At 44.4% G+C, this 12,428-nt stretch overlaps 1 protein-coding gene across 4 annotated transcripts; it reads left to right on the top strand.

Annotated features, from left to right (window-relative positions):
- The first annotated feature begins 957 nt into the window (after positions 1-957).
- Positions 958-5,885, top strand: LOC100280180 (grx_S15.2-glutaredoxin subgroup II). Of its 4 annotated transcripts, XM_035963020.1 has the most exons (10): positions 1,075-1,258; positions 1,563-1,643; positions 2,033-2,111; positions 2,448-2,568; positions 3,514-3,690; positions 3,830-3,929; positions 4,032-4,098; positions 5,032-5,110; positions 5,192-5,277; positions 5,630-5,756. In XM_035963020.1, exons 5-9 carry the CDS (start codon positions 3,517-3,519, stop codon positions 5,264-5,266), a joined length of 495 nt encoding a protein of 164 aa, XP_035818913.1. In that variant the 5' UTR covers positions 1,075-1,258; positions 1,563-1,643; positions 2,033-2,111; positions 2,448-2,568; positions 3,514-3,516; the 3' UTR covers positions 5,267-5,277; positions 5,630-5,756.
- The last annotated feature ends 6,543 nt before the right edge of the window (positions 5,886-12,428 follow it).

Genomic DNA, 12,428 nt, shown 5'->3' with positions numbered 1-12,428 from the left:
GCCAGGGAGAGGCCCACGCTGAAAACCAGCCTTGTTTTTATCCATCCATTCGACTGCCACGACTACACCAAGATCTTCGGCGAAAAAGAAGGTGCTAGCGCAGCCCCTGAGACGCGTATGTCGGCGCGGGCACTTCCGGTGAGGCGTGACTCAGGCGCGCGGCGTGGCTTCGACGTGGGCTAGCTGCCGCTAGAGCGGGCGCTTCTGGCGTGGGCGTCGCACCACCACAGCGACGGCGATAACAAGTTCGTCGCGCATGGATCGTAGGCTATGCATAATAGCATATCAAAAACAGTAAACATACCGCTCGATCGCGTAGAGGGAAAATCCAAGCCTGTCGCGTAGGACAGTTCGGCTAGACCGGAGGACCTGCCGGCTTGACGGAGAGTTGATGCAGATCTGATCCCGCAGCAATGTCGAGGTAAAGCATGCTGATAACGTATTGAGAACTACGTTACCACGGATCACCAGATCCGCTCCCTTCCCTTCCGTCAGCAGTAGAGGCGCGAGAAGTCGTAGGAGCCCGTTCTCTTTCCCATCAAACACGACAGAGAGCACATGAGACACATGATATAGGGTTGGGCCTCTGGCCTTTTTCTGATCTCTGTATTATGAGGGGGTGTACATGTTGCTTATATAGAGATGTGAGACCCCTCAGGAACAAAGCAGGTATTTGCCCACGTAACCCTAACTAGGGTTACTTAACAGTCCCCTCTCTCCACACTTGCGCGGCCGCCGCCATTGACCCCTTTGATCCCTCTCATAGTCTCTGCAGGATCGTAGCGTTAGCACGGGCTATATGTCAGTGACCTTGAATATGCTAGCTTTTGCCAACTCTAATTGGTGTAAAAAACCTAAATTATTTACTCGCTTTTTTCTTCAAAACCACTTCAATCCAGGGTAGAGAGGTAATTTTTATGGTTTTATTTAAGAATTCAAGTCCGATAAAAGAAAATCAGATTACAACTATTGTTCAGAAACAGGACTCTCTTTCTCTTATTTTTACCCTGGAAAGGTGGATAGGAAATCCACTCGGAAACAAACTGTGTAAAGCCCATAATTCATTATCACATCGAACACGGTTGCCGCAGCGGCCCAGCTCACCTGAGAAGACAGTACGCACACGCCGCATCGTCTGCATCTCCGGTGGCCATCCATCCTCCTCCCTTCTCTCGTCGTTCCCTCCACTCCTAGGCGGAAGCGGCCGGCGCAGAGTGGAGATCGACCCGGACTTTGAAATTGCCTCTTCCTTTTGATGGTAAGGAAAACCATAGCCTTGCTTGATTAGTCACTCCACGCCTACCAGTTTGTCGTGAATTTGTCGTTGTTTCGAGGGCGACAATAATTCCAGTTTATTTTCCACGAAATCTGGAGGGTTCAACTAAACCCCTTTCCCCACCCAAAGCTCGTCGTCAGTTACACGCTATCCATTTCGTTCTACTATTGTTTTGCGAGAGTTCGCTGATGCTGCGATGGGAATTTGGTTGTTGCTGATTTCTCCAATTCGTTTGGCAGATCCCATTCTTAATCTCATTGTTTGTTGTTGAATGCGCCGTTCACAGGGTACCATGAAGAGGTTGGTTTCGACCGCCCTCGCCGCGAGAGGGCTCCTGAGATCTCACGGACTGCCGACCACAACTTCTGTAAGGTTCACAAATCCACTCCACGATGGTCGCCAATCTCCATACGTCTTTCTTAGCTTCGAGTGCTAATGCAGCGAGATTGTTCGACACAGCCATGATGATAGTAGTTTTCCTTTTTATCTTTTTCCAAAACACTAGACTACACGCGCATCTAGTGTCTGCAATTTATGTCCAGACGAGTATGCGACCTTGTGCCATGCGTTGTTTAATGGCAAACGTTACGCTTCAAATGTTGAGAAATTTACATGTGTAGTTTTCAGGCTTCCAGTGAATTGGTTTTATTCTGGGATTGTGTAATTGGATACTGACATACTGTAGTATATGTATAGTTTCCGGACTTCCAGTGTTCCTGTTTCATAGCATTGAAGTTAACAGTTGCCTTCATACAGTGGCGGATCCAGGATTGGATCAAAGGAAGGGCTATAAGTTAAAACATGTTTGGCGGAGCCACCAGCGTCCATTTTGGGGGTGAGTGTCACGACGACGTTCTCACAGGCCTGATGTACTAGCGTGCTGCAGCAGGCCTGCCATGGTGCTGATTGCAGCAGGCGCGAAGCCAGGATCCAAAATTAGGGGAACCAAATTAGATTAAGGAGGTTGTTAGAAGCATTTTTTACACTATTTACATGAGAATTAGCTAAAAAAATAGCATGTCCTATAGAAATAGGGAAGCATTAGGCAGGACATTGCTCCCCTGTCCCCCTGGCTTGCAGTCTGCCTCTTGCGTCGGGCATATGCGCGCTGCTAACTGTTAGATGTGCATTGGCCGTGCGCGCTAGCTCATGATTGCGTCCTGTGTGGTAGCGTGGATTTGCACTGCTGAAGCATGGACGGGTCCAACGTGGATACGCGCGCTACCACCTAGCGTGCTGGTGGCACGGATGGAGGCCAAATACATGTGCTGAATGACACGATCAGAAAGAAGGTTATGGCCTATCTTAGTTAACCTTTATAGTCTATATTTATGTTATAATATAGTCTTACGTTCCAAAATAGTTGTCCTTTTAGCTCTTGGTTTTTATGTATATATTCAAATGGATGATAATAAATCTAGACACATATAAAACACATGCATCAATCAAAAATTATATAAATCTACTAATTCTCTAAAACGATGACTACTATTTTAAAATAGATGAAGTATGCATTAATAGGTGTTATGGGGGGCGACCGGGGCTGCAGCCCCTGCAGCCCCCCTCCTAGATCCGCCCCTGCCTTCATACTTTTAGAGCTTGGACATGATAACGAACCATTGTAACTATAGAAATGAGTGATTTTCTTTATTTTTACCACTTCTGTTGCCTGTATTGATACACAAGAGCATGATACATCTCATACAATAGTACAATACTATGGATGATATACTTCGCCTTCCATGAAGTAATGTGTTACGCCATTTGCAAATCAGCAAATGTACTACATACTCATCACAATCAAGATTCAACAATTTGTTCCTTTGCTACTACCATCATTCTTTTTTTTTCTCGAACACGTAGATCTGTGCATCGTTATATTTAGTTACTACCATCATTCTCTGTTTGCTATGTTGAGTTTTCTTCGCATATTATTATCTAAGAAACTTTTACACATATTTGAATTTTTATAACTGTGTTTTATGTGTGTCTATTTGTTTTTTAATAACATATATGTCATTAAGAACAGCAACAAATTATATAGTTTTACTCAATATGTGATATGAGCCATGAGTTCATATGAAATTGGTCTTGATGACCATCTGGGAAAATCACACTACTGTACATGGTCATGATGTATTTACTGTTCGGTTAGTGTTTATATTTTGCACCTCAGTAGTTTGTGTTTCCATTTTATTTTTAGTGAATCCTTGTCTGCTTGTTAATCGGAAGAGCAGGTTATGTACCAACCAGCATTCCAGCAATTTATGAACTATTCATCACCACATGGTGGTGATCCCAATGCAAACACGAACTCAACTACAACACGAATAGCTGCTGATCCTGATACACATCAAGATTTCGAGCCAAAGAGCAGAATTTCAGACATGACTTTGCATGACGCTATTGCTCAGGTATTTACATGCAGAGATGAGATTCAAGAATATTTATATTAAACATTGAAGCACCTAACTTGTGATAAAACTAGGCATAACCTGAAGCTTATTGATGTATCTTTTTAGCTGCCATCTCTTCTTATCATTTTCTTGGTAGGATATCAAGGAGAACCCAGTCTTGATCTACATGAAGGGTTTTCCTGAGTCTCCAATGTGTGGCTTCAGTGCACTGGCTGTTAAGGTCTTCCAGCAATATGGTAAGTTGGCTCTAATTAGTAGATCGCAGGATGATTTGTTTCGAATGCAGGTAATAGTAAATGACACTTTTTAAATTTTAAGCTCTATGTTATTGATTTCAGGCGTCCCTGTCTGTGGTAGAGACATTCTTGGGGATCTTAAGCTCAAAGAGTGTGTTAAAGCCCACACGTAAGTGTCTTTGTATACCTCCTGGATGATGTATTTTTAAACAGTAAGTGGCAACACACTTGTGTCTCAGAATTGAAAATGGTCCATGGTAAGGTAGATTATCGAAATTTTGCATGATGTTACGAGGAAGGGGAATGATATTCAAGTTTGCCTTCAAGAGAGAAAACCATATTTAACCAAACAAGAAAACAAGAAAAATGATAAAGAATGAATATGAGTTGTGATTATCTGGTTGACATTTCGTTTTGAGCCTCTTAGACATGATTTGGAACATCTTCATGCCAATTAGCGTTAACAGTAACAGTTGGTGTCTTGCATTAGCCCCCCCCCCCCCCCCCCTTCCAGAATAATAATATTATTTTGAACAGGGTAAAGTTAAACAAATTAGATTTGGGTCCTTGCTTTCTCTCACAATATAATGTAATTTGCTAAAAAAACATCTTAGAAGCACTTTGGATACAAATCTATTGATGCAAGTTTTATATCCTAAACTTGTATATAATTTGACTTACTGTTGATCAAATTATATATATAAATTCACTTTTCCTTTAAACTACACCTATCATTTCTGGACAGAGGTAGTACATACTAGTTATATTTATCCTCCATACGTTCATTGTCATTTAATTGACTTGCTGTGCACTGATATGCATGAAACAAATAAATGGTTTGCCAGACACTGCAGTTGGTTTGCATGCTTGAATCAGAAAATTGTTCACACTTCGCATTAGTGTAGAAATGCAGGACTGGGCTCGCTGTGTCCCAGCCCTGGTTCTGGGCACAAAAGTGCAAGGAAGCATACTTAAAAAAGTGTAGAAATTTTAGTCAAAAAATCTTTAGCATGCAACTTGCTAGCCCAGGTGGCAGTCAAATCCTGGATCCGCCCCTGGTTCTCAATATCAATGTCACTGTTAATTTATTTTGTTGGTGCAGTAACTGGCCTACATTTCCACAAATATTTATCAAAGGAGAGTTTGTTGGGGGGTCTGACATCATATTAAGCTTGCACCAGGCAAGTTTCTGACTTGTTTCGTTAGCATATTAGCTTATTGTCTTTACTAGTGGCTGATTTCTTTGTCATAATCTCCTTCAGAAGGGTGAGCTTAAGGATCTTCTTGGGGATATTGCACAAAGAGACGAACAAAAAGTGCATGCTCACGATTCATGAAGCAATCAACAGTAGGTTCTTTTACTATGCGCTATCTACTCTGCCACTAAAATGTTCTATCTCGGAGTCTTTAGGCGACAGCGTACGTGACATTGTGAACTGTCCCTACGCATTGGACATGGATGACCGGATGTGTTCCCAGAATCAGGTTGTAGGCATCTGGTATTCTGGAAGAGGCAAAATAATGATCTGATACCCATATGCCGGGTTCTCTGTCAATGAATAAGCGACACTTTTAGCAATAGCAATGCTGTTCTTTGGTGCCTTGTAGTACTATGGAACTTAAATTCCAGGATTCGTAGGTTATGACGTTATGTTGCATTCCTTTTTTTTAATTTAATCGAACTGAACTTATGATAACAGATAAGGCTGTAAAATGGTTATACGCGCTGCTGCCTGCTGGTGTTCAAACGGGTGGTGTCCAACCTCCGCCGCCATCAGATCAACCCGCTCCCTTTTAACTTTTATCCCTGTTTGATTTTGTTTGTCTTGACTTGTTTCGATCGTTCGCATTTCTCCTCACTTTGGTGTTGTTTGGTTCATGGGCAGAGACGACGTAAATGACAATGATAATGATTCACAGCGGTAATAAGTTTGAATAGACTGATATTTATTTTTAGTGTGATATCGGATTATGGTTGGACTCAAACAAACATGATTTAACGTTATCCGTTACTCATTACATTACAATTATATGAACCACAATTATATGAACCAAACAGTACCTTTGGTCGTAAATATCCACCTGCGCCTTTCATTTTCGTTGTTCTATATGCATCAGAATCACTATCTGATCGATGTGTCAGTGATGATAAAAACCATTCACAGCTTAAACCGCCAGTTCTGCTTCTGAGAATTAATCCTGTAGGATAAATTCATTATCTCTGGTCATAAGATTTAGTTTGGAAACCCCAATGACCGATGATGAAATCTCGTCCAACTGCTTTGAGGCTGCTGTCGTCTCCAGCTTCCTGCTTGTCGGGAAGAACATATCGCTCGGTAACTTACCTAAGGTCGTTGATGTGATTTCTTCTGGTTTTAATTTGATTTGATTGATGGCGTAATTAATTGTGGCATCTATAAAAAGATTCGGGTGTGTAGAGGAGAATTTACACTTTGTTGCCATAGCAGGGCATTTTTTGTGGCCTTTTCTTAAGAGTTAAAGCTGAGGTGGAGCATATATCACTTTGCTGTGCCTACGAAAAACGGCATCAAAGTTAAGCAGGCAACTGTCTAATTGGCCATTATGCTTCATTTGATGGCAACCAGCTGAACCACAACCGATGGGATTAAGGGCATCTACTGATCTACAATCCCATAAATTATGGGGTCTCTAGCGGTGTAAGTGCAAAAATATATATATATATGAAGAGAAGGACTCTTCACGAATAGTTTGTATATGACTCTTTATACATACTGTGTCTTGACTGTATCTATGATCAAGAAACTCTATGTTGTATCATACCGTTTCTTAATTATCTCATATACTTTAAAAACCATGTGAAGGGTATGGTTGTACATGCCCTAATGACGGACGGAATTTCACTAATGACTGATCTGCATGGCCCAGCACGATTCGCGAATTACTGCGTAATTCTAAGACGGGCCTAGGGTTGAAGCCCATATATGAGATCTATTTTTTGTTGGGCCGGCACGTCGGGCCATATGAAGAACAGAAGCCCTATCCAATCCACAGATATCTTTGCTGGCGGCCGTTGCCACAGGCATGAGCGTCCGGCTCCCCGGGGCCTCCAAGCCCGCCACCGCCATGGCCACCATCGCCCTGCCCTCCCCACCCCTCCCCCACCGAACTATTCCTCCCGTCGCACCCTCCGTATCGCCTCCCAACTCCGCCTCGGCCTCCCTGAAGCGGCTCTGCAAGGAAGGCGACCTGCGTCAAGCTTTGCGTCAGCTCACGACCCGGGCGCCGCCTGCCCGGGAGCACTACGGCTGGGTGCTGGACCTCGTCGCTGCCAGGAGGGCGGCCGCGGAGGGCAGGCAGGTCCATGCGCATGCCGTGACCACCGGCTCGCTGAACGAAGACGACGATGGCTTCCTTGCAACCAAGCTTGTGTTCATGTACGGCCGGTGCGGGCGAGTGGACGACGCGCGCCGCCTGTTCAACGGAATGCCCGCGCGGACCGTCTTCTCCTGGAACGCGCTCGTCGGGGCGTACCTCTCGTCCGGGAGTGCCGGCGAGGCCATGCGGGTCTACGGTGCCATGCGGGCGTCAGCGGCCCCGGGGTCGGCGCCCGACGGGTGCACGCTCGCGTCCGTCCTCAAGGCTTGCGGCGCGGAAGGGGACGGGCGCTGCGGGGGCGAGGTGCACGGGCTGGCGGTGAAGGTCGGACTTGATAAGAGCACCCTCGTGGCCAATGCGCTTATCGGGATGTACGCCAAGTGCGGCCTGTTGGATTCAGCGCTGAGGGTGTTCGAGTGGCTGCAGCAGGACGCAAGGGACGTCGCGTCCTGGAACTCGGTTGTATCAGGATGCGTGCAGAACGGGAGGACCTTGGAAGCTCTGGCGCTGTTCCGAGGGATGCAGAGTGCCGGGTTCCCTATGAATTCTTACACGTCCGTCGCGGTGCTCCAAGTTTGTGCGGAGCTAGGTCTGCTGAGTTTGGGAAGGGAGTTACATGCAGCGCTCCTCAAATGCGGCAGTGAGTTGAACATCCAGTGCAACGCTTTGCTTGTCATGTACGCCAAATATGGCAGGGTGGATAGTGCTCTCCGAGTATTCGGTCAGATTGCTGAGAAAGACTACATATCGTGGAATTCGATGCTGTCCTGCTACGTCCAAAACAGTTTCTATGCGGAGGCCATTGATTTTTTTGGTGAAATGCTTCAACACGGTTTTCAGCCTGATCATGCCTGTGTTGTGAGCTTGTCCTCTGCATTGGGGCATTTGAGTAGGCTAAACAATGGCCGAGAGTTTCATGCGTATGCTATAAAGCAGAGGCTTCATACCGATTTACAGGTTGGGAATACATTGATGGACATGTACATAAAGTGTGGCTCCATAGAGTGTTCAGCAAAGGTATTTGAAAGCATGGGCATTAGAGATCACATATCATGGACAACAATCCTCGCTTGTTTTGCTCAGAGTTCACGACATTCTGAAGCACTGGAAATGATACTAGAGTTGCAGAAAGAAGGGATTATGGTGGATTCTATGATGATTGGAAGTATTTTAGAAACATGCTGCGGTTTGAAAAGCATCTCGCTGCTAAAACAAGTGCATTGTTACGCCATTAGAAATGGGTTGCTTGATTTGATACTGGAGAATAGACTGATAGATATATATGGGGAGTGTGGAGAGTTTGACCATTCACTAAATTTATTTCAGAGAGTAGAGAAAAAGGACATTGTTAGTTGGACTAGTATGATAAACTGTTGCACAAATAACGGACGGTTAAATGGAGCTGTTTTCTTATTTACTGAGATGCAAAAGGCAAATATTCAACCTGATTCTGTGGCACTAGTCAGTATTCTGGTGGCTATTGCTGGTTTGTCATCGCTGACAAAAGGAAAACAGGTTCACGGCTTCCTTATCAGAAGGAATTTTCCTATAGAAGGTCCTGTTGTTAGTTCCCTTGTGGACATGTATTCAGGTTGCGGAAGCATGAACTATGCTATCAGAGTATTCGAACGGGCTAAATGTAAAGATGTGGTTCTTTGGACAGCAATGATTAATGCTACTGGGATGCATGGACATGGCAAGCAAGCCATTGATCTTTTCAAGAGAATGCTGCAGACTGGTCTGACTCCTGATCATGTGTCTTTTCTTGCTCTGTTGTATGCTTGTAGTCATTCGAAGCTCGTCGAGGAGGGTAAACACTATCTGGATATAATGGTGAGCAAGTACAGGTTAAAACCATGGCAGGAGCACTATGCCTGTGTGGTTGATATCCTTGGACGCTCAGGCCAGACGGAGGAGGCTTACGAGTTCATCAAGACTATGCCTATGGACCCAAAATCAGCTGTGTGGTGTGCGCTGCTCGGCGCATGCCGTGTCCACAGGAACTATGGCCTCGCCGTGGTTGCAGCCAATAAGCTTCTCGAGCTGGAACCTGACAACCCAGGCAACTACATTCTTGTATCAAATGTTTTTGCTGAGATGGGCAAGTGGAACAATGCCAAGGAAACTAGAACCAGGATGGCAGAACGGGGGTTGAGAAAAAATCCAGCTTGCAGTTGGATTGAGATAGGGAACAACATCCACACTTTCACCTCAGGAGATTACTGCCATCGAGACTCGGAGGCAATCCATCTCAAGCTTTCCGAGATAACGGAAATGCTGCGCAGAGAAGGTGGGTACGTGGAGGACACAAGATTTGTCCTTCACGATACGAGCGAAGAGGAGAAGATAGATATGCTACATAAGCACAGCGAGAGGATCGCAATAGCATTTGGCTTGATCAGCACTCGCCCAGGCATGCCTATAAGGATAGCCAAGAACCTCAGGGTGTGCGGGGACTGCCACGAGTTCACCAAGCTGGTTTCCAAGCTGTTTGAACGGGATATTGTGGTCCGAGATGCCAACAGGTTCCATCATTTCAGTGGAGGCTCTTGTTCTTGTGAAGACTTCTGGTGAATGTGCGTTAGGCCACAGAGCTAACTTATAGTATCCTGTTAACTTGAAGAGGACGCAACAGAGGTGAAATTGATGACACGGCGAAGGCCTGGCTAAGACTAGAGATTACCTGAGGCCCCCATGGCCTGTCAGTCCGTGAATGGAGCAACCCAGAAGAAACACTCTATTATTAGTCAGTTTCGGTAGGGCCGTTGCCATTTGGATTGGGGTAGTGGCGTAATGCAATGCAAATGATCTTCTTTTATTCAGTATATACAACAACCTAACTTTTTTCCCATGAAAAAAACTGGATAGAATACTAGCAAAACCAATACAGCATATATGTCGTCTGAAGCCAAATCTTGTCTTGTTTGAACTTGGTCTGAAACTTGACGTTGTTTGAACAGAATGCGGAACTTCATTCGCAAATCCTCTTCTTGAATGCTCCTTTTTTTCCCCTTTCCCAGAATCAGGGACCTCATGTTTATATTAATTATGAACAGGAACACGGTAAGGGGAAAATTGCTTTTTAGGTCGCTTATTGTTGCCGCTCGCCAAAATACCCCGTCATTTCGTCACACTCGTTTAATTACCCCGTTTAAGCAGCACACTTGTTTAATTACCCCGTTTAAGCAGCACGTAGTAGACAAAATACCCCCGTGTACCTCTTAGACAAAATCTCTAGTTTCTAGAAACTGGTTTATGGAGAGAAAAAAAACTAGTTAATGTTGTTTGGAACCAACTCAGTTTTCATAAACTGTTTTATCTAGGTGAGATTAGCTTCCTAGTTTTCTTAGTTTTTAAGAAATTGAGAATAAAGTTTCTATAAACGGTGACATAAACTAGTATATTTAGAACCATATCAGTTTTTATAACCCAGTTTTTTAAAAATTAGGTGATTCCAAACGGGCGCTGATTATATAAGAAACCAGGCATGACTGCATGGCTCCTTCAGGTCACTTTGACCTCATCGATCAGGGTAGCCACTAGCCAGCCATCTAAGGGCTTGTTCGGTTAGCTCTCAATCCATATGGATTGAGTGGAATTGGATGAGTTTGAATCCCAAACAAGTCAAACTTCTTCTCATTTTTTTCCAATCCCATTAAATCCATGTGTGTTGGGAATAACCGAACAAACCCTAAGGCCTTGTTCGTTTGTGTCGGATTGGTGGGTCGAAACAATTCCTGGCCGGATTGCTTCTCTAATTTATATAAACATTGATTAGCCGGAACGATTCCGGGTACAATCCGACGCAAACGAACAAGGTCTAAGTCGGTTTCTTCTTCACAGTCGTGTCGCAAGCTCGCAGCTGTTTTGCTCTGCTCCTCTTCGATCGCCTCTGGTTACACACGACACGACATGAATGTAGGTAACTGACGAGGCAACTGGGGCAACCCTACCGTTTCAGCCTCTGCTCCTTCTGCCCTGCTCTGCCACTGCGTCTCTCTGTGTCCTCGTGTTCACTCCTCCTCGTCGTTGTTCGCAGCAAAAGATCGTGATCAAGGCCAGCATGTCGTCCGAGATCGAAGAGCCGGTCCGGCGCCGTGGTGCTGGTCGCCAGAGCGGACGGTACGGTACGTACGTACGAAGTCGCAGACATTCTACTACGAATCTACGCCAGCTTCCCGGCTTCCCCGCTCCATGTGCTTCTGCTGGCCACGCGCATTGCTCCTGCTGCTGCTGCTTGGAACTCTAACGGTCGTCCACGTACGTACGTGCAAATGTCTCTGTCTGCAGGGGGTCAGCTCGATGGAGGTCACCGGCGACGCCAAGGACCGGCTGGAGGTGGTCGATTGTAAATATGCTACAATCTATAACCACTTAAAAATTATTGATATTGTTGCTGACCGTTGTCTATGATTTTTCTCTTCGCCTTAGAGAGATTTTTCACGTTAAATCTGTATGTCTTTGATTTAATTTGTGTTTATATTTTTAGTCAAGTTTATATTTGGTATTTTATACCCACGGTTAACATATATGGGTGATGGTGGAACATTTTAATACACGTTTATCCATTAGATGAAAGTTTTTGTCCAATAAGAAACATATGGATATAATATTTAGTCTATATGTATACCCTATTAGATTAAATACCCATTAGGTTGCGGGTATCCATGGCATCTCTAGCCGACATGCTGAAAAATGTGCTTGATTTATTTGACTAAAATTTAGTTCGTGACACGTCAAATTTTTATATATTAGTTATGAGTATTAAATATATGTTTAATTAGATTTAATATCTCGTTCAATTCTTGAGCGTAAATAGTTTATAATTAAGCTATATTTAATATCTATAATTATTATTTAAATATTTTGATGTGATAGGAACCGGTACATTTTAGTTGTGCAGAACCAATCACTCCCTGACACATACTTCGATTGGAGAGACGGCAACGATGGGATTGAAGAGACGGAGAAAGATGGGTCCTCGCAAGTTTGGATCCACTAGATATCAACTCGTGCGTGTACGAGATATATATATTTTGACCGGGGAAAGACTGCTCGTTGACTCCTCGTGTTCACATTCGCACCGTACCACCCTGATTGGCAACGGTACCAAACCAGACGGCAGAGAGAGGTCACCCAAAA

This window comes from Zea mays, chromosome 10 (assembly GCF_902167145.1).
Source record: "Zea mays cultivar B73 chromosome 10, Zm-B73-REFERENCE-NAM-5.0, whole genome shotgun sequence".
Taxonomy (NCBI): Eukaryota; Viridiplantae; Streptophyta; class Magnoliopsida; order Poales; family Poaceae; genus Zea; species Zea mays.
Note: the sequence above shows the minus strand (reverse complement) of the source record. Positions and strands in the feature narration are given on the sequence as shown.

Coding starts and splice junctions, on each gene's coding strand:
- LOC100280180 (XM_008663610.4), top strand. Junction 1,644..3,513: donor GACTGCCGACCACAACTTCT/GTAAGGTTCACA, acceptor TCGGAAGAGCAG/GTTATGTACCAACCAGCATT. Junction 4,099..5,031: donor GAGTGTGTTAAAGCCCACAC/GTAAGTGTCTTT, acceptor TTGTTGGTGCAG/TAACTGGCCTACATTTCCAC.